At 40.6% G+C, this 22704-nt stretch overlaps 1 protein-coding gene across 1 annotated transcript in view; it reads right to left on the bottom strand.

Annotated features, from left to right (window-relative positions):
• Positions 1 to 724: 724 nt before the first annotated feature.
• The window catches only part of ANO2 (anoctamin 2), a 151927-nt gene continuing 129947 nt past the window's right edge, over positions 725 to 22704 (bottom strand). The window contains exons 19-24 of the mRNA XM_071549788.1: positions 21604 to 21752; positions 10275 to 10427; positions 10117 to 10169; positions 7631 to 7812; positions 2275 to 2380; positions 725 to 1089 (exon numbers count right to left, since the gene is read on the bottom strand). Of these exons, the coding sequence (XP_071405889.1) occupies positions 796 to 1089; positions 2275 to 2380; positions 7631 to 7812; positions 10117 to 10169; positions 10275 to 10427; positions 21604 to 21752 (937 nt within the window). The 3' untranslated portion in view covers positions 725 to 795. The remainder of the gene's footprint in view (positions 1090 to 2274; positions 2381 to 7630; positions 7813 to 10116; positions 10170 to 10274; positions 10428 to 21603; positions 21753 to 22704) is intronic.

Below are 22704 nucleotides of genomic sequence, written 5' to 3'. Positions count from 1 at the left end.
ATTCCCAGTCTAAGTGAGAGGAGAATCAAACATGCAGGGGTTTTTGGGTTTGGGTTTGTTTCTTTTTTTCCAGTTCAGGACAATAAACAACAAGGAGCTTCCCTGGTTGTAGCAACTTCAGTCATTCTGATGTACATATTGTGGCCCTCCTGCTCTTTAGCAATGCTTTCAAGGTCCTGCTAAGCAAAACACAACATATCTGTAGAGGCAAGTGCACAGTGATTTTAATTCCTTGTGTTCCCACATCTCTGTGCTCTTACCAACAGCCCTGCCCACCCTACAGGGATAGCACCATGTGGCAGTGTGTGTTAGGAAGGCACAATGACTCCTTGAGACTCCACATGTTTGCAAACCATCTGCTGGCAGCTACAAGCACTGAGACCATGAACTGTGTGCACCTCTCATGGTCAGTCAGACCTGCCCAAATGTAGATACAAGCACAGGAGTGTCCCTATCCCCACAGGATGTCTTCAGGAAGAGGGATGGTTGTGGTCCTACTGCGCAAGCCAGAATTCCAGTAGGTCTATCCCACTTGCATGCATCATCACCACAAAAAACAGCTACAGACACAATATAGCCCTTATCTTGCACTGATAAAGTCTGGAATTGCTGCATATAAAATATAACAGAGTTCCTTGAATATAGAGTTTCTAAGGAAGCAAAAGAAGCCTCCTTTTTTTCCTCCCTGTCCCTTGCTTGACTGTCGCTCCCTCCCTTGCTCCAGGTTCAGAATCACATCAGGCCGTAAGCAGGTGTTGCAGAGGTAAGTACAGCATGTTCCCCACCCCCAAGGAGTCACACCACAGTGTGCTGTGAGCTGAAGGAGGTGAAGCTGCCTTTGGGACTCCGGGTTAACTGGGAGAAGCTGGCAGCCCGGCTCCTTCTGCTCTTGGTCCCACTTCTGGTCCCACTCTTGTGTTTCCGCTTGTCATGTGTGATAAAGCTTTCCATCAGCTTCAGTTTTTCATGCTCTTCTTTCAGGAAGAAGTCAACAAGCACGGTCTTCTCCTTCTTGATCTGTTGACTGATGTCCTTGGGGATGTCAGGGATCATCCAGTCAACCAGAACACTGAGGAACATCACCAAGTTCTGAAAACACAGCAACAGACATGAAGCAAGTATGAAAAAGCCAAAATACCTGCTCTGCAGCAAAACCAAACCTTTGCTATAGCTGTGAGACAGGTATCAAATACATTTTGCTGATGGTGTGCAGCATCCTCCAACACAACCATACCCACATGTTTCCAATGTGGCCTGAGCAGACAGCAGACAACTTCCATGGTCATTCTGTCCTCAAATCCTTCTCTCTGCTGACAAGCGGGATTGTTTTTATACTACCACAGCCTACAAGCCACAACCCCCAACTTCAAGCATCAAATTCCTTACAGGTGATGCTCATAACATTCAGCAGGACTGGGCAAAAAGTGTTGCTTGTTAATTAAATTTATAGATAAATTATGTTTTGGGGATTTATATTATCATGATAATGCTTTGAAAACTACTGTGTTGTGCAATGCTTCAAAACATGTGAGAATGTTTGCTGACAAGGCTGCTAGAATGAACTCTCTGTCCTCATCCCAGACAATGGAGTTAATTAACCAGGGAATGTACTCTGGCAGGACAGGCAGAGTGTTTGAAGCCCAGCAGAACCAGTTGGTTTCAACTGTTCCATAGCCAGTGGTGGAAAATTACTGAAGGCACAGCAAAGAAGCAGTAGAGGGCAATGCAAACCACGCAAGATTCAGAGTAACACTTGGGAGTACTTGGCAGAGGAGGTGAAAACACAGGCAGATTTCAACAAGATGGATGTACCCTGTGGAAGGATCACAGATCATGGAGGAGAAGAGAAGGAAGCCATTCAGAAGGCAACCCATGATAGCAAATCCCTTGCTAATGAAATGTCCACACAGAGTAGAATTTACTGTGCTTATTTCAAGGAAGTAGCAAAAGACCTTGGAGGATTTAACACACCCTGGAGTATAAACGTTGACAGAGTCCACTTAAGCATTCAAGAGCCCAGGGTTTTGGGGGATCCCTGCTAGTGCCAAGGGCTAATGCAGGCTGTAGTTCTTCCCTTCCATGAAGGGAGAAGAAACATTTGCTGAGGAAGTGTTCCATAGTGCTCCAATGTCTTGTAGCCCACTGACACCTCAGCAGGCTGGGTATTTGCAAAGGGAAAAGCTCTACTGAACATGGGCTGCTTTGGAACATGCATTTCAATCCATTTATTACTATATTTCTGTGACTGAAATTAAAGCAACTTGCCAGACTTACCTGAAATAGAATAACAAAAGCCAAACGAGCAGATAAGACTGCCCAGTACTGCTTAGAAAACTCGTACTGGTTTGGGGACCAAGGTGGTTCTCTGTAGTCTTTGAACCTGTTGGTGGAGACAGCCCAGTTATCACAGAGTTCCAGCAATTTATTCCAGCACAAATTGCTTTGATTAACATGATTTTAGAATCAGAAAACCTAAAGCATCAAATGTTCCAGATGTTCTCACTTCAGCCCTTATTATGAAGTACAACTCCAGAATTAGAGCTGGACTATCTCCATTGAATTTAACAAGCTTAGTCTGGTTTTCACAGTTGCAACCAAAATCAGAACGTTGTTCTAATGTTGGAAATGTCCAGATTTTACAGGATTGACAAATGTCCCTCTCTTTTTTCCTAATGTTAAATTGACCTCATTGTGCATGCAATAAAGAGCTGAAATGAAAGCAGAGAGTCCAAGCCAATTTCAAGAGGAGATAAGCCTGCATTCATCTCACCTAAACCTTGATTAATTTAGGGAATAATTCAACCCACATAAAATGTGACTTTCTCTTTGGTGGTTCCTGTCTTGCATTAACGAAAGGGGGAGCCATGGGAAAGGCACTTCCTAAATTAACTGTCTAGCCCTAGACAGGATAAAACAGAGCCTTAGTGGTTTGGTGTAAAGACTGTTGCTTTTAGTATTATCATCAATCATTTGGAAGTAAACAACAGGCTAATAAAAATCACAGATGCTCCTAAATTGGAAAGTTTTGCAAATAGCAGGAAACACATAAAGCAATAAGAAATGGAGACAGGAAATACAATAATAATAATATGGGGAAATGGAAAATAATTAAAAATAAAATAATTGAAGGATCTTCAAAAGGATAGACTTTGAAAGAAAATGCAATGAAAGCAGCCTGCAGCTTGCAGTGTCCAGCAAGTTAGCACAAGTTTGAAATATGGCAGCAGGACAGTATGACTTGTGGGTGTATAAACAGAAGTCACAATGGTGCTTGAGGGGTATCAGCCCTTCTCTGAAGAGCCCAGGTAAAACCACACCTGGAATGCAGCATTCATCCATTCAGCTGTGCAGACTCCAGAGGGGGAAAATATAGGGGGAAAAATTAAGGGAAAGGAATTAAAGAAGGGAAAAAAAAAAAGAAAAAGGAAACCAAAGAAACAACAAATTGAAGGTAGTTCAGCACAATACAAGGGCTGAGGAGACTGACTCACCAGAAAAGATTAAAGAGCAGCACATGTATTGCTCCACTCTGGTAAGTAACAGCCACAGTTGGACATGATAACCATGCACAAATTGTGCCCTTAGGACTGAAAGGGATAATTTAGTGCTGTTCCCAGTGTTTGACTAGGAGTAATAGGATGAAATTAAGAAAGGGAAAATCTGTTTTGAATACCACAAAACCTGTCCTGACAGTAAGATTCATTAGACTGTGGAAAAGCCTCTGTTGGGGGATAATGGAGAAGGTTCATATATAAAATCTGTCAGCTTCAGTTTGCAGGTGTGCTTACCAAAATTACCTTCAGGTTCTATCCACATGGTTTTGCATGTTAAATTATACATTTACAATCCGTGCATCCCCTATATCCTGCCACTCCCCACCCCCAAGAAACTGAGTCTGAAATGCTGGATGTAGTTCTGTGTTGCAGTTTCTGGAGAAATGAGGTACAACCCACCATGGGGAGAGGAAGGTGGGAGAGGAGGAGAAAACAACTTTAAACTGAGGGCTGTGTTAATTTATGGAAACACTACCTGGGCTGTGGTAGCCCCTGTTTTACTTGTTTTGGTCAGTGGTGCGTGCACAGCAGCTGAGGTCTCCATCCTGTCTTCCCCTGTGCCTGCATTGTGAGATTCCCCCTCTGGTACCTTTCTGGACATTGTGGATTCCCACATGTTGCTCAAATCTCTGTCCAAGCCCTGCAGCAAGGGCCAGAGTCAGTTCCCTTGAATTTAATCTGCTTGAACATCAAAGCCAAGGAAAAGCACTGAGTTTGTGGATTTTGCTTAGGACTATAAATCAATCCCAGTTTTGAAACGGAGTCCAGGTTCACCTGGAAGGGTCACCAACTGTGGTGGGTTTTCCATTTCATGTTTTGGGAGCTTCACAGACTCTCTAAGTGTTGCAGGATGTCAGACCCCATGGAAATTTCACCTGGCTCAGCTGGAAATCACAGGGCTTGTGATGTCTGAGTCTACATTCAACAGCACACTAGCAAATGATTTACAGGGAAGGAATATGTTGCCAGAGCTATGGACAAGGTAGCTGGGCCAGCTTCCTACCTCCCTTTTTAATTATTCTGAGTCATATGGGACTTAAAAATGCAATAACCTGGGCCTTTTCTAACCACTATATTCTACAGGTAGTTGTTTTTGGGTTTTTTTTGTATTACAGAGACCATCTTTTTAGTTCAAAAAGCATTTGGACAATATTCTCAGGCATTGAGAGTCAGGTGCAATTCTTGGGGTGGTCCTGTGCAGGGCCAGCAGTTGGACTTGATGATCTTGGTGGGTCCCTTCCAATTCAGGATATTCTATGACTTTATCATTCTGTGATTCCCTCATCAATTCCTAGTGCCTAAAATATCTGATTCAGGAGGTATGACAAGAAGAGCAAACAGCCAGTGCTGCAAAGACTATTGTGTTTCAAAAATAGTGAGCAATTCTAATTCCACTGAAAAAGGACAAGGACAAGAAGTAGTCAAAACGGTTGAAAAATAAAGTACAGAAAAGTTCTAAGGAAGAATAAAGAAATGCACACTGAAGTAGAGAAATGTTGGGGAACTGAGGATGGATGGAGAGAACCACACAATACTTGGACAAAAAGTGAACTGAAGCCAAAGGTAAGAGAAAGACACTATTGCATTTCAGAAGTATATTGTGTGAGGAAAAAGAAAGACTGGTACATGTAAGTGGAATTACAAATCAGTCCAAATAATCTCATCTGTTTCATTTCCTTTTTCAGATGGTCTTTAAAGAAAGCACCCTGAATTACAAGGAAGTACTTCTTCAGCAATGCAGGAGTATATAAAAATTAGTCAGGGAGAAATGTTAAAATTCACCACTGATCAACAGGAGTAGATGAGAAGAATTCAAGGATTTTAAAAAAATTAATTCATTTTATAAATTTGCTGAATATCAGAACAGACTCATGTTAAAGGAAAAGTCCCTTTAATGAGCCCCTATCTGCTCCTTTCTTCTTTTCAGTGTGACCAGCATGCTTTTATATACTCCATTATCCCACCAGATTATAAGGATTAAAAGGTCTAAACCAATAAAAATGTCACATATTTTAGCAAGGTTTGCTTTTAATTTGCCTTCAGATACATAAATACCATTTTTCTCTGGAAAAAAAAAATCATTACAACTAATGCTGTGCGTCAGAACATCATTGCAGCAATGTTTATTTGGCAGCAGTGTCAAAGAGTTCACAGCATTGGATAAAGTGCTGCCTAAAATATTCAAGGCATGTATTCTGTATGTTTGGTGGCAGAGTTGTTTCTGGCTTGTTAAGGTTATTTTAAAGACACCTTAATCTCTGGCAATGCCTTAAGGAGCAAAATGCAGGCTTATTGTAACCACATTTATCTCCAGAGGTCACAGAAATCTAAGAATAAGAGAGGTCAGCCTGTTCCCAACATATTTGCCAGAAACAAAAATACAGATTTTATTTCCAGCTTAATGGGCAATGTTTGTTGCCTGTCCCTTGGGATACAAGCCAGATACCCTATATTTTATCATAGTGTCCAAAGCTGAGATTTTGATAAGATTCAAATGAGGCAGATGATAATGAGAAACAGTGTATATGGATGTTGACATCTTCTCCTAATTGTTTTCTGATAACAGAACAGAAATACTCTCACAGTACTTTCCCATTCAGACTAGCACATGATCAAATATTTATTAATTTTTTCTTCTCAGTGGCACAGACTTGATATTATTGGGCAGGAGCCACTATTATACCATGTATAGATTATTCCTTTCTCCCTGTATTTGGCTCTGTTGATTACTTGGCCATGCTAAGTGAAGAGAGCATTTCATCACTGTTGTTAACACGCATACACACATTTCCAAATTCAGTGGCACTCATGAAACATAGAGGCCAGTGGCTGTCAGTAGGTAAATAGCAGCATACTGAAAGCAGCAAAGTCAGAGTGAAGTAGATCAAGATGTTTCCTGAAGGAAAGCACAGCCTAATTTGAGGATACAAATTAAAATGTGCTAGGAACTGGTGGAAAAGCATTTCACAGGCTTACAAGTCTATTAGAAAGTATGGACTCTCACATGGAACATTTTCCTAACAAACAACTGGTAACATACTGAAATGGGGGATGGCATAGCTAACAGGCAAAAAACATTCTTTTAAGTTGCTTAAAATTTAGGGGCCTTAGCTGTGAACTCATCTACCATCTGTAGCAGTCAAGGTGGGAAGGCAGGTACACCCCAAAAGCAATCCCACCAGCAGTGCTGGAGTCACAGGGCCAGATTTCTCTCCCTGGTTATTCTGCTTCCAGTGAAGGACCTGAGATGTGGAATTCTTATGGGTTGTAGTCGGGTGAGACTAATACCCTGTTTAAAACCAGTGGGATCCTAAGTGTGAGATGTATGAGGCATCAAAACAAGGGAGGCCAATTGTGTGTGGTAAAACTCATAAATTAAGGCTCTCCTTAAAAAAATGGAGTTATTGTGATGATTTTGCAGAGACCAAGCGCAGCATGATTTCAAGGGTGTCCAAAAGGAAGGTGAGGGAGGCTGTTCAATATAGCACTGACCTAATTTTGAACAGCTTTGGGTTGTACTGCCTTAAACTACCTCTTTGAATTGCTGCATATTTTTACCCAAAGTCACTTTTAAAGCCCTGCAGCCACTTGAGTGATTTCTCTTGCAAACTGGAACTGCTCAGTATGTAGCTGACATCTTGGATATATGTTAACGGAAATTGAGCCCTGTTACCCCAGTCTGAAAAGATGAATCTGAAATATATGATATGTAGATGGTGAATGGTGCAGGTTTTAAAGTTGGGCATAATATATTGAAAACTTAGATCTCACCAAGACCAAATTTAATAAATAAAAAGAAATCCTGGCTCTAATTACTGGTTGTCTGTTTAAAAAAAAACATTCTTTTTAATGAAATCTGTCTTTCAATAAAGAAAGTATTTTTTTATTTGAGTAAGTCTGCCTAAAATGGCTATTTTGCCTTTTAATGCACTGGGGAAACCCTTTTAAGAACCCTCTAACACAGTGGGAATACACCAAAAGCTGTACTTTTAAACCCACTTTTTCAAAGGCACATGAATATTCCTGGATATCTGACTACATAACTGAAGTTCCCACTTTGAAAGGAGGTACTTTACCTGCAGAATAAAACATCCTGTGCAAACAGGGAGTTTTGTGGCTGTGTCCCAGCCTTGAGGTGACTGACATTGAAGTAGGAGAGCGTGTGGTTGATGAAGCCATGCATGGTTCCATTCTGACTGTATGCATATTGATACATGAGGCGTGGAATGAAATCGGATGTGACAGCAATGACAAAAGCCTGAGAGACACAAAAAACAAAAACCCAACCAAAACAACAGCATTGTGAACCCATGTCTGAAGTGTTCCATGTTTGTTATTTTTATGTGCAAGTCAATTTAGAGCAGTGATGAAGAAAGAATTGAATGGTAGAGAATATTTGCATATATAAATGCACAATAACCTGCTCTGTCTCTCCAGGGGAGGGCTGAGTTAGAGAAGTGCGGTATTTCTTACAGCCTAGAGTAGCAAAAGCAATTATTGTCCTCTCCATTTCTCCAATTCTTTCTATCTCTGAGTCATTAGGAGGTTTATTAGTAGTTTACAACAAAACTGCAACAAGGAATGATAGCTAGTTACTATAATTTGGACTATATTTTGGTGTTGTTACACAAGATTATCTGAGACAAACCCACTGAGTATAAAGTAGGCATCCTCATGGACCTCATGCTGTTATAAAACTCCCATCAAACTAGTATCCCATAAAACTGGTGTAATTGTGAAGTCAACCAGACACAGAAGTATCTAGATCATATCAATAATTCTTTTGATTTCTCCTCTGGACTCACCCCTGTGGGAGCAGGTCCAGAGGAGGGGCACCAAGATGATGAGAGGGATGGAGCACCTCTCCTATTGGGAAAGCCTGGGCGAGTTGGGATTGTTCAGCCCAGAAAAGAGAAGGCTTTGGGGTGACCTAATGGTGGCCTTCCAGTGCCTGAAGGAATCCCACAAGAAAGATGGAGAGAGACTATTTCCAAGACCCTGGAGTCACAGGACAAGGGGAATGGCTTCAAACTGGCAGGGAACAGGTTTAGGCTGGGTATTAGGGAGAAATTCTTCCCTGAGAGTGGTGAGGCCCTGGGACAGATTGCCCAGAGAAGCTGTGGCTCCCCCATCCCTGGAAGTGTCCAAGGCCAGGTTGGATGGGGCTCTGAGAAACCTGGGATAGTGGAAGGTGTCCCTGCTCATGACAGGGGGTTGTAACAAGACGATCTTTAAAGTCCCTTCCAACCCAGACAATTTAGTGATTCTATGATGATTTAAAATGATATTTTTCTAAAGAATCATTTCCTGTATCAATCAACATTATTCAGATGCAGAGGCAGAACTGAGCATTCAGTATTTTTTCAAATGGTATGCACATATACACATTTCTCTCAAGAAAAAGTATCAGACTTATATTTTAATGGACTTCCCAGGAAATACACATTTTCAGAGGTTTTTTGGTGCAGAAAATAACCAAGGCTCATAAACTTGCAAAGTGTATTCAGATAAAAACAAGAGGCAGCAGAGTTTTGCTCATCCAGCACAGATCAGTGCTGGACAGCTGAAATTTATGCCTTACCTCAGGATATTGGTCTGTGCAGGGTTGCACTGATTTCCTACCTTAAGTCCTGGAAACTGCCCTGTCGTAAGTGAGCAATGCTCCACCCAAGTCAAACAACACTGCCCCCCTGAAGATGTTCCAGTTCCCCTGGTTGTAAGGAGAGCTTGCACACTGCAGCAGAGTGCTGCTGTGCTGGGAGCTGTTGTATTAGATAAATTGCATAGCATCCCTTCAGGAGTGAAAAGCATCTACTTTCTAAAGACCTTTCATATCTTTGATATTTCATGGTTGGACTTCATGATCTTAAAAGTCTTTTGCAGCCTAAATAGTTCCGTGAGTTTATTATCTGTGGGTTAAAAAACCCACTAGTTAGTAGTACAGTTAAACTCCTAGGCCATGAGTCTGTTTTATCTTGCAGTATATACAGGAAGATTTTGCTTAAGGAATACATATAGAACAATAAACATATCTGTTTACCAGATACATCTTATGTTCATGTAATCATTCTTGTTCTGTGAATGAATGTATTTTCTCATTGAGATTTTTTTCTGCTTCTAGAGTCGATGAAGTTATATTTACATTCTTTTTCTTCATACCAATACTAATACTAGGAGAGTACCAGAAAAAACCATGGGTACGAATGAGAAATAGGTCTTTATTAATTATGTGAAGTGTTGCCTGCTTTACATCCCCTTCACTGGTTGTTCTTACATGGATTAGTCTTCCTGACCTACATAACATGAGGACAGAGAGAAGAGGGAATGGTAATTTGCAGTTAAACCATGTTTTACACTTCCGCAAGAAAGAATTGGATAATTTAGATTTCATAGAACCCCAAAATCAACTAGGTTCAAAAAGACTTCTGAGATCATCAAGTCCAACCTATTTTGTTGTATTTTATAGCAATAGAAAAAATTAGACTTCACTTTAAAATTATGTTGAGGGGACAAGATACGCTCCCCAGATCATGATTAGAAACCAGAGTAACAAAATACTCACATTAATGATAACTGAAAGCTTTCCAATACCACTCAAAATGTTATACCAAATTCCTGTAAATGAAAAGCAGAATTTATTAACAGATTTGCTATAATTTTCTTCTTTTTTTTATTGCATTTTTGGCATTATCTTCCCAGCAGAGTTTTTTCACTACTTACCTATGTCTTTGACTCTGACTGTGTCTGGTCTTCTGAGTTCAGTAACAAACTTTTTTGCATCAAGACGAACTTCTATGATGTTGTTCAGAAGAGCAAAGAGAGGTGCCAGAGGGAAGGAGGCAACAAAGAGCGTGACAAAGCCAAACTGGATAACTAGAAAAGAAATATTTTTGAGAGTTTCTGAAAGGAGCAGCTGACAGCAAGCTGTTGATGAGCCTCATGCCTCATGTACCCCATAAAATTCCACTTCCCAATTTAGTCCCAGTAATAAATATCACAAAGCAAGGCTATAAAAGGTAGAAGGGTTTGTCACTCTGCTTTACGAGTGTTTCTAATAATGCTTAAGATCACAAGCACAAGCCAAAGGAAATAATAAATTTAATAAAGGACAAAGGGTTCAGCCTGCATTCTTCTGCATTTATACATAATTAACTGATTAAGACTGTGCTGTTCTTCCCTGCCCTTTTGCCTGTAAGGAAAATGATACACAGTCAAATCTACAAGGTGCCACTATTCCCAACTCTTTGAAAAACTCAGTGGTAATGTGTCAAAAGCAGGAACAGAATAAATATCTTTGTGCATGCATGAGCCTGAGGTGTTGCATAACACTTCCATCCCTCCTTACATCACTGACATCCTCCAAATTTAGAAGTCTTCCTCTTTCAATCTTAACTAGTGAGAAAGAAAGTGATAGTCCACTAGTCCTAAAGAACAAGTAGTACTGCATGAACCACAGACCTGTAGAGTTCTTCCTGCTTCCTAGAACAGGTACACAACTAATTAACCCTGTCTTCTTCCACAGGGGGAAAAAAAAACCCCACCCACCGAAGCAAAAGAAATCTCCTCACTTCACAGAGGATGGCACATTTTGTACCCTCTTGTTCCCAATAACAGATCACAAATTTTAATGCAGGCAAATTCCCTAGTAAACTGGTAAGGAACTAATGTCACTCTGCAAAAGCACGATGCTGACACAACTTTGTTTTTCTGACAAGTCTCAGTGCTCTAGAGATGCTTGCAAGAAAATCATATTCCTTCAAGCAACCGTCTCCAGATTCTGGGTGGGCAGAGTATTCTTAATCCCCAACTCATTCAGTGGCACTTCAGGATCAGCCCCATCTGAAGATATCTCATTTGAGTACAGCTGGTGTTTGAAAGGTAATTGATTTTTTTTTCCTCTAAGGTGCTGAGGAATTAACAAGTTGCCTAAAAGGCAATGTCTTCTATGGGAAACAGGAGGCACCAGTAGTGAAAGCTACTCATGAGACTGGATCATTTCTTTGGTTAAAGTAAAACCTCAGAGAAGTGAGAGAGGTTTATTCCTCCAGTAAACTAATGAGAAGTAGAAGAAGAAAGGGACCAAAAGTTATGCTGCTTGAATGCAGACGTAGTGATTCCACAAAGACTAAACTGCTAGATCTGACTGTAATCTACATTTCAGAATTAAAAAAAATAGTATTATAGAAAAAGGGCTGGTGTGTAAGAGACCATATTTATTGTGGCTTCTTTTTTGGCAAGTGTAAGTTTTGTATAATTCCTCTCCTCACTGCAGGACAAAACTGTTGCAGATTTGTTGTGAAAATAAAGGTGTACATAGCACAACATTTTACTTTAAGATAATTTTCTTTAGTACTGTTATCACAACCTACAACTAACTGTTGAAACAGCTTTCTCCAGGATCTTCTCTCACATGTATCTTTTCTGTGTGCAGATTGCAAGTTTTCTGATATTTCTCCTTTTCCCTTCTCAGCAACAATATATTTGCACAGTAAAGTATTATCTCTGTATATTTGTTATTGCTTTGTATGTTTGTGTATTTATATATTTTATAGATATTATTTAGATATATATTGTATATTATTATTGTTCTCCTCTGAAATAAAGTGTATATCCCAGCATATGCTAAGATGGAGCTTTTCAAAGTATACAAACATTCTATTCTTGAAAATATACTTTCCTGAATATTTTATGCTCAGAGTCAGGAAAAGGAATTAACAAGGAAATAAAACCAGATGTTGGAGTAATGTCCCCAAAAACTGTGAAATGCTGAGAAAATACATAGCACCAAAATACTCCTTATTTGGTTTTAAGTGAATTTAGCAGGAATAGAGCTGGGAGGATTCTGGTAAAAAAAATCCCAATGTATTTGCAATGCTTTAAGAATAAACCACACACATTTGCTTTGATGTTGTTCACAGCCCCTTTAGTCATTGCCTGGGAAAATATAGTTTAATTTTTATTCAAGTTCATGAAAAAATGTTCAAGGTATGCAAAGGACTCCTGGATAATTGTGCAAATATGTCATCATAGAAAGCTCTATGCCAGATGTGTTTGTGCAGCCACCTTGAAATCTCTTCAAATTTTTAGACTCCTTTTTATGAAAGTTTAAATGATGTAAAAAGCAGGTAAAAAAAAATCCCAAACCGAAAAAACAAAACCCAAAATCCCAAGACCAAAACAAAGCACACCACGAGTCAGATAGTGTTGTGGAGTAAACTAGGAAGCAATTATTCAAAACGAGCAGTCTTTGAACACCTCAGCAATTTACGGGTACTTATTGAGTGTGATCAGTGTTTCTAGAAACGTGAACGGATTAAAAAGAGAAGAATCCCTGGAGTTCTGCGGATGCCTGTCCAGTCACAGTGAAGAATTTACAATACTTTTAGGGCACTCACAAACGGTGTTCCATCAAGGAGAGTTGATACCAAAACATCCTTTTTGATGTCTGGAGAACCTGATGGCCACCCTGAAATACCCTTTTTATGTTCACACTTATGCCACAAGGTCTCCATACAAAGCTCTTTAGTGTTCATGTACAGGGAAAAGGCTGAAGAGACTTGTGCCAGCAGCTGGACCTCTGGACATCCAGCCTGTTCCATAGATTTCCTACTTCCCTGGTAGGCCAGCCTGGAGAAAACAGAAGTGGACGTCACTCAGCCTCATGACACAACCTGGGGAACCAAATGTTTGAAGGCTGCATGTAGAGGGCAAGGACATAGGAAATGCCAAAGCAGGACTCTAGATGTGCTGTCAAGGACAGAGTCTGTCTCTGATGAGAGAAAAACCCAGACCACATACTCTTGGTGCCTTTACTGTCTGAAAAGGAAAGAGGCCAAGGGCTCAGAGCCAGCCCATGATGTTTTCAACACCTGATGCCACATCTGCAACATCCCATCCAGGCTTGGGCCCTGAGACAAAAACTCTAAAAGACAAACAGGATCAAAAGAAGTCTCTCAGACAACAACCCTTCTCAGAAGTCCTCTGTGCCGAGAAGCTGTTCCTCTGTGCAGAACCTGAACAGAACCCAAGCCCAACAATGACAGCACACTGTAACTCTGGCACCCAAAGGCTGATTAAGAGCACAAATCAAGGCTTTTAAATTATGGATCTGGACATTGCTGGTTATGTAAGGGGCTTAGAATCAGACCCCAGCACAAAACCTTCCATGGTGTGTGCCACTCAGGTTCCAGATTTCTACACTGAGTAGTGTGAGTATTCCTAGAATCTAGAGTAACCCCACTATCTTTTACATCAAAATCTAGCCTAAGAGAAGGTAGTTTTTTGTGATTGTGCTGCTTTCTTTCTTAACTTCTGTATCAATAATATCTGTCACGGATCATGTGTTACTGGAAGTAAACAATTAAAGAATCATTCTTGTGCTAAGCAACTTTCCAAATCCTAAGAATAAACTTCTTATATACAGAAGAAACTTCAATACACAGACAAGCCTGGCTGAAAAACTAAGGAAAAGGTGTAATTTACAACTCTTCTATGATAAATGTATGCAACAAGCCCACACACAACAGCCTGAGTTGGTATTTTCATAACCGTCCTCATTACAGAGATTATAGAAAAATGCAGCAATTTCTGTTCAGCAATTTTTTTCTTTTGCTGCCTCACACATTGCCTTTTTGATTGCTTTTCCTGCTTTAGGGGAAATTCTTCCAAATCTCTCAGATTAATCCTCATGGTAGTCAGTAGCTACAGACATTGGATCTGATAATTTTCCTCTTAAAATTCAAAAGGGAGTTTTGCCATTGTTTTTTAACACGAGTTGGATGATGAAACCCTTTATTACTATTTCTCTTTGAGGAAAAATGTTTTTAATTAATTTCAACATGAAGCTTGGAATCCTAGAGGGGTTAGACTAGACCAGGGAAGAGCAAATGAAATAAGAATTGTTGATGTTAGTTTCTTCTCTAGAAAAATATGAGTAGTGGAACTTTCAGACATCCATGTGCATCATTGTGCTGCCTTTGGAGCCAATGTCATAAAGTTCATTTTATTAGCAATATTTAGTGCTACTCTAAACATCAATTTCTTGTCAACTCCTATCACTGCAAGCTAGTTATATGTGCTGCAAACCTGCTACCACGTGGCCTAGAAAATTGCTGTACATGCTGCCTGCTTTGGGAACACACATGGTGTGGTACGTGTTGGGCTGGGTCAAAAGTTATTGCACAGTTTTAGAAAGAGGAATTGCTAATGACAAATCTGACATGTGTTGACAGAGGCAATTTATGTTTCAGGATTCCTTCAGCAAAATTTTCTGATCACTCAGGAATTTGGAGAGTGCTTCTGCTGAAGAATATATACTGCTCTGTATCAGTTAACAATATCAAAACAAACAGTCATCAGACATTTCACTGGTGCAGATCAATACTTGGTGTAGACATGCTATTGACAGCCAAGTCTTGTTCAAAAACATGTTCAGCACAGTCTGCTGCCTGAAATCAGATTCAAAGCTCAGCTCACTGAAGAAATGACCCACAAAAGATTGCCCCAAAGGAAAACTTAGAGTTTATTTGCCATGGTAAGTGTTGGCCTCTTCCTCCCACACTGCTGAGATCTGTAAAATGCCACTGAGTTCAGCAGAAGTCTGCCTGACTCAGGCTTTGAGGTTTGCTTTCTTGAGTTTTTTCATTTTTTAGATTTATTACCCTAAAAAATTAATCACAGAAACATGGAATAGGTTGGGTCGGAAGGGACCTTTAAAGGTCATCTGGTCCGAACCCCCTGCAATGAGCAGGGTCATTCAATAGATCATATTGGTTGCTCAGAGCCCCATCCAGCCTGACCTTGAATGTTGCCAGGGATGAGGCATCCACCACCTCCCTGGGCAACCTATGCCAGTGTTTTACCACCCTCATTGTGAAAAACTTCCTTCTTACAGGCAAAGTAAACCTACAGCCTTTTAGTTTAAAACCATTACTCCTTACTCTATCCCAACAGACCCTTCTAAAAAATCTGTTCCCCATTTTTATTTTAGGCCTCCTTAAAGTACAGGGAGGCTGCTATAAAGTCTCCCCAGAGTTTTCTCCAAGATAAGCAATCCCAGATCTCTCAGACAAAATTGTGGCAGTGACACCAGCCAGGGAGCCACATAATAATGGACTGGGTCCAGCTCTTTCTTCCAATGTCATTGCCCACAACTGGAAGGAGAAACCACCCTAGTGTCAGTAATTGTTAGCCCCAAAACTTAATGTGTCACCTTTCTTGTCTAACTAAGACAAAATGACAAGCAGTTGCACTTTCCTGGGTGTGTCTTCGTGAGGCAGAGAGCTCTTTGCAAATTTGTGGGTCTGTGGGAATGTGAGATCAACAAGGCAGTGGAAAGTATCATTTCTCCTCCATGTGACATCCAGGGAAATAATGAGAAAGCTTCCTACAAACAGACACATTTGTTTCGGGCTGTGGTGTTAGCAGGGCTGGCTTGGAAACAGCTGTAAGTGGGAATCTTGGGGAACAGGAGCACCAAGCAACTAATCCAATCCATTTTAGCTGATGTTAAAAATCCTAGTCTGACAGAACCTATATTAACATTTAAAGAGCTGAACAACTCCAAAAGGCCTTGTAAAAAATATAATCTGAAAAACTAAGGGGACACTTGAACACAGGGTAGCTCTAAGGCAGAGATGGCTGCAGCCTGGGTGAAAGAAACCTGAATTGTTCTCTCCAACTTTCCCATCTTTTCTCTTTGTGATTCCTTGTGCTTATTGTTAACAGATCAGTCACGATTAGATGCACCAGCTCCACATTGCCATCAGCCATCACACTGTCTCTTATTTCACTGGTGCTTGTGGTTTTGCTGGCATGGACCAGAGGGACTGAAATTTTGCAGGACAAAGGCAGAATCCCATTTCCCAATATGAAAATAGAGGAGATTTAAAAATAATCAGTAAATCTCACTATTTCTACTCACCTACCTAAATATAAACAAGGGCAGGAGGTGGAGGAGGAGAAAGCATCTCCAACCCTTCAGGATTCTTCGAATAAGAAATTAGAACAGAAAGAAAGCAATGGAAAGAAATGGCCATTCCAAAATTTAAGTGGGATAGTTATCATCAAAAACTCCTTTACCAGTTGTTTATCATATGGCAAAACACATCCTGAGATTGTTTCAAGTCCTCTCCCTCAGGGAAGTGGTGCATTAACAGGATTAATTAACTTCATAGCAAACTGCAGTTTGCCATGTGGGGAGTGAGCCAGATCCAAGGTTTCCATCAGAAAGGGTGCATGGCAACCCTTTTGATAGAAATCAGTAGAAGAGACTGGATATATGGATACAAAAGGCTAGGACTGCCTGTGAGAGATTAGCCAGTTGGTTAAAACTTGGTTGTAATAATGCCAAGGTCATGGGTTCAATCCCCTGTGTGGGTCATTGACTTAAGAGCTGGACTTGATGATCCTTGTGTGTCCCTTCCAACTCAGAATAGTCTGTGATTAGAGTCCAGCCTAGCGAACAGCAGACCTGGAGTCGTGTGTCTCAGCTTGGTCAGAGGCTTTCTGTGTAATCTTAAAAATATCACCCATCCTTAAGAGTAGGAGCATCCTAAACCTGAAGGTAGTGAATACTCACACATGGATATAAAATCTGCCTGTGCCTGTTTCTGCATGAAACCACATCATCATCAGTATGGGAAAACCCAACGGCAAGCCCAGTCTGCAGCTCCTGATTCAGCTGCTTCATTCCTGGTTGAGCACATAACCCCTGATGCCAGGGGGAGCAAATCAGTGTAAAAACTAAGAAATTCTGAAACAGCAGCCAGATTTGTCTCTTCTAAATATCATGCTTCTTACATTCCAGTCTTTCTGCCTTTTTAAGCACTTGTTGCCTTGTTTCTTTTCCCTACTGCCCTCTAATCAGAATCAGAAAAATAGGTAAATAAGCTGTTTCACTGGCTCTTGATGCCCTTCCCAGCAATCCCAGCTGACAGGTTCAGTGCTGGGCTGCACGAAGTGCTTCCTGCCAGTGTGGGTGGTCTGAGTCCCAGCACAGTGAGCCTGACAGCTGGAAGCAGGGATGTGGACCCGGGGCAGCAGTCGGGGCTGGGGAGGGGCAGCTTGGGTTTCATCTGCTGCACATTTGTCTGGAATGCCACAAGCAGGGCAGAGCTTGCCGTGGCTCTTCTCCAATTGGGGACCTCAGTCTCCTGTTGTAAACAAATGTTTAGATTAGTAATGAATCCATTCATTTTTAGGGCATCTATTTAATTATCCCTGATGACTGCAGCATGAGGTACTCAGCTCTTCTTATGATCTAGGCACAAGGGACAAGTCTAAATTACAGGCTTAGTGCCCAGTGATTTATAGCATCAGTAGCTTCGACCCTGTACTGCAAATTAGAGTCATAGAATAGAATCACAGCATATCCTGAGTTGGAATGGACCCACAAGGATTGAGTCCAGCTCCTGGCCCTGCACAGGACATCCCAGAATCCAACTATGTGCACAAAAACACTGTTCAAACACTTCTTGAACTCTGTCGCGTTTGGGGCTGTGACCACTTGCCTGGAGCAGGAACCCCAAAACCTTAACAGATTATGGTGACACTTCTGCATTTCCTTTTTAAAACACATTAAGCTCAGTTCAGCAGCCATGATTTGACTCATTGCCATGATTTCTAGAACTCGCTTCTAAATTAAAACAAAACAAACCAAAAACAAAACAGTTTCCTAAGGGACAGCAGGGACAGCAGAACAAATGGCTAAACATGGGAGCTCTAAGAGGTACTCTGAAGTCAAAACACAGGTAAGTAAAACCCCACTGTAGCACATCTTCTTTGCAAGACTGTCTACTGACCTGCTTCCATCCTGAGTAGGTGACCTTAAATGAACCCATAAAACAAATCTGACATTTTTGAAATTATGTTCAAACTCAAAGCAATTAAGCATCACTTTTGCCACAGCAGAATCAAAACTGCTGATGCTGATAGCAAACCAAAGCAATGTTAACAAACATCATACCAGCGTTACTGTTATTCCAACAAGGCAGGACTTTGCATCCAAGTAGTGTCCTTATGAATAAATAAAGGGGGATGTTGTACACAGACATCTCGAATCAGGGATGGCAAAATCTCAGATGCAATAGGAGCAAAAATATCAATTCTTGCAAGAGAAAATGTCTGTATTTTTTTACCATGGTTTAATTTCAAAAATTACAAAGAAGTTTGCTGAAAGTTTACAGGAGGAAAAATCACCTTGAGCTGAAGTAATGCATGGGAAAAAAAAAATCAACGCTAAAGGACAATTTTTCCTACTTTCCAGACTATCATCATGTGCAGCAGGAGATGAGGTAGTAGAAGCTGCAACATAGTCAGATCCTAAGGTGAGCTGAAACAATTCAGAGGGAGATGATGGCATGTGAGGGATTCTTTATGGCATTACAGAGGGTAAGGTTTGGATCTGTAAACATATCCATAAAAGAAATACCCAAATCTGTCAGCATAAAAAATACCTTATATACACCCACATCGTTATAGATTTACATAAATCTACCATGCTATTCATTTTCATATATGCATTTATAATTAAATTAGAAGAAATATAACTATTTCTGTAGAGAGAGAGATAAACCATATATGTTATTTAACTTTTTTGCCATGATATGAATTCTCTTTCAGATGTTTTGGGAATAGTGGCTTGTTAAAACAGGAGTTGTCACATGCAATATTTCACAGACGTCTGGTTTTAGATACCATGCCCACTGACAAACTGTGGTTCTCCCTGAATTCTTTTATGCCCTAAAGCCTGGCTTTGCCTGAATTATTTCTCTCCTTCCTTTTCCCCCACCCATAACATTGCCATTTTCTCCTTTTCTGCCTCTCCAGGGTCTACTTATGAGGCAGCTAAGGGCTGGGGGTACATTGTAATTTTAGTTTGCCTCTGGTGTGAATAGCCAAACCTTTTAATACTCTAGAGCATCCCTGTGTCCTGCTTCCTCTCAGATTTGTTTTCCTGAACTTGCATTGAGTCCCGGGTCTGCAAGGCTGAGTTATTTGGTGATTATTTGCATCTCTGTCCTCCTGGGTTCTGTTGAGTCATAGAGATACTCCCTGGAGTTTATAACAAGCACACTTTGGAATGAGCAAAAAGGCATGTATGCATTTCAGGTTGGAATTCTCTATCAGATGCTTAGTATATTTCCTTGGGTGATTTATCTGTAGTGTAACCTTTATCCCACTGTTTGACCTGCTCTTGCTGGAGCAGTGGAAGAGTGTAAGTGGATGCATGAGAGGAGGCAACAGAAGATCCCTTATGGAGCAGAATTATATAATTAGTTGTTACTTAGAACTGCTGTGTAATTAGTCATTGAGTTTGCCCCTTTATGCAGACCAGGTACTATACACACTCTACTCAGAATTTCAAACATAGTTCTGTAGGTAACGGCACAACATTTTCTCTTGAGCAAAGTATAATCAGGATGCCAAAGGAACCAGACTACCAAATTATAACTACTGGTGACAGTGGCACAATGCCAAATATCCTAGAAAGAAAATGAATTATTAATGATATTTTATTTGAACAAACTTACTGATTTAAAATTTCTTTCTTGACTCTTACCTTCCAGAAAGCAAAAAACACTGTAATGCTGCAACTCAAATGACTTAGCAGCAATTTGAGTAGTGGTGAAAAACAGAAGGATATATGAACACAGAGATATATGCACAGGGCAGGCACCAGCTTTACAAAATTAGAAAACTATTAGTTTTAACAGAGTTTCTTCAACTTTACAAAGGTTTGAAACATCACTGAATGTCGGCACTGCACTCCCCTAGTGACATCGATCACTTCAGCAGTGCAATGCATGCAAGGGAATAACACATGTCATTTAAGAAACTAGAGGGTGTACTGGTATGAAAGGGAGCAGACTGAGAAACAACTCCCAAGTGCGACCTAAATTTCCTTAGGAAGTGTGGCCAACTTCCTGAGCCTCCTTTTCTCCACCTTCAGCTCTCTCAACTGCTCCTCCATGGGCCATAGGTACAAAGAAGCCAAAGAGTCTTCTGTGGAGCCTTCAGGAAGAGCTTTGAGAGCAGGCCAAGAAAAGGCATCTTTCCCTTTACCCAACACTGCTTTGACCACACCTGGAGCACTCTTTTCAGTTCCTCAGTGGAAGAAAGACAAGGACATACTGCAGTGAATCCAACGGAAACCTACTAATATGATTAAGGGACTGGAGGACCTGACATACAAGGAGAAGCTGAGAGCACTGGGATTGTTGTACTGTTGCAACTAAAACTTTAAAGAATGCTTTTTTTGGTTTGGTTTTGGTTTTGTTTTTTTGGTTGGTTGGTTGGTTGGTTTTGGTAGGGATTTTTTGGGGTGTGTGTGTGGTGTGTTTCTGAGGGTGATCAAATAACAGAACAGGTTGTATAGGGAGATTGTAGAGCCTCAATCCCTGGATGTATTCAAAACCCAGCTGGACAAGACCCTGAACAACCTGCCCTAGCTAACCTTGCTTTATGCAAAGGGTTGGACTAAATTATCCCCAGGAATCCCTTCTGATCATATCTATTGATTCTGTGGCCAAATGGTTTCTATGCACTTTTCTCAGCTGGGGACACAGAAGTCTGAGAACAAAAGTATTAACACACACTAGGACCCATTATTACTGCTATTTTGGTGCTCTGGTAGTCTCATACTCTTGCTGTCTGGCATGTAATTTCTGTAAACTACAAATTCATAGAATCATAGAATCCATTGGGTTGGAAAAGACCTCCGAGATCATCAAGTCCAACCCTTGGTCCAACTCCAGTCCATTTACCAGATCATGGCACTCAGTGCCACGTCCAATCTCAGTTTAAAAACCTCCAAGGATGGTGAATCCACCCCCTCTCTGGGCAGGCAATTCCAAAGCCTGATTACTCTCTCCGAAAAGAAATTTTTTCTGATCTCCAACTTAATTTCCCCTGGCAGAGGGAAACCCTGTTTGGGTTTTTACTCCCTTATCATAACAACTTATGATATACAGTCATGTGGTCTATGGTGATTGGTCCTATGCAAAGCTATGGTTATTGCAGACAGTGAAAGGGAATTCAGAAAACTTACTCATTTCCATGTATTCTGGAGTCAGTCCAGTGAAAGGTTCCAAGATGTAGTCAAGATCCCATTGCTGAGGGTCCTTTGATTGGTTGATGTCCATTTCCTTTGGCTCACTTCTTTCATCCTTCAGCTTCCTGAAGAGCTTCTTTAGCTTCCTGAGGAACAAAAGTTCATATAGAATCAAGTCTTTTTTTTCTTTTTTAGCCTTACAAGATTTGGCCCACATATTCGCACAGCAACACAAAATAGTGACTTTGCTGCACTATAGGATGAGTTTACATCCCCCTGTGAAGTTCTGATACTGCTTATTGACAGGTGACAGGCTTCTGGATTAGATACAGTACTTTTTTAAATATTTTTTTCTCTAGATGCATATTCAATGGAGATCTTCCTGAAGTTCAAGCACCTTACATCTAAATAATAGTAAGTAAGAATACTCTGAAGAACACTCTGAGAACTGCTGCTTTAACAAAATACAAGAAGATTATGTGATAGCTTCCTAACACATATCAACCACAGGTGCACTTTTCTGTCATTATGAAATTGGGAATTTTCAATATAATATAATTCTAAGGTAAAAATTTACCACATATGCACAGGTCGCCCAGAGAAGCTGTGACTGCCCCATCCCTGGAAGTGTCCAAGGCCAAGTTGGATGGGGCTCAGAGCAACCTGGGCTAGTGGAAGGTGTCCCTGCCCATGGCAGGGGGTCAGAGCAAGGTGGTATTTAAGATCCCCTTCAACCAAAACCACTCTGTGATTCTATGATATTACCAAACAAAGAGGGTACAAGAATGTAATAACAATATAAACAGTAGGATCAATCACTCGTTGAAATGGGGATACAAATTTCATGACACTGATAAATATATGAGAGTAAAGCAAATCTATTTCTAAAAGAAGAAGAAAGTACTCCAAATGCCCCCCACGGATGATATTTTAAATGCACACACATCAACAACACAGTGTTTCACACATTGATAAATTCTCATGGAAAAACACAGTAGAATGAGGTATTTCTTCAAATCAAGGAGGTGAAATAGTGTTGAATTAGCATAAAATTGCAAGATTTACACTTTCTTTTGCAGATGATATTTATCTTTCACA

The sequence above is a fragment of the Pithys albifrons genome, chromosome 3 (genome assembly GCF_047495875.1).
Source record: "Pithys albifrons albifrons isolate INPA30051 chromosome 3, PitAlb_v1, whole genome shotgun sequence".
Taxonomy (NCBI): Eukaryota; Metazoa; Chordata; class Aves; order Passeriformes; family Thamnophilidae; genus Pithys; species Pithys albifrons.
Note: the sequence above shows the minus strand (reverse complement) of the source record. Positions and strands in the feature narration are given on the sequence as shown.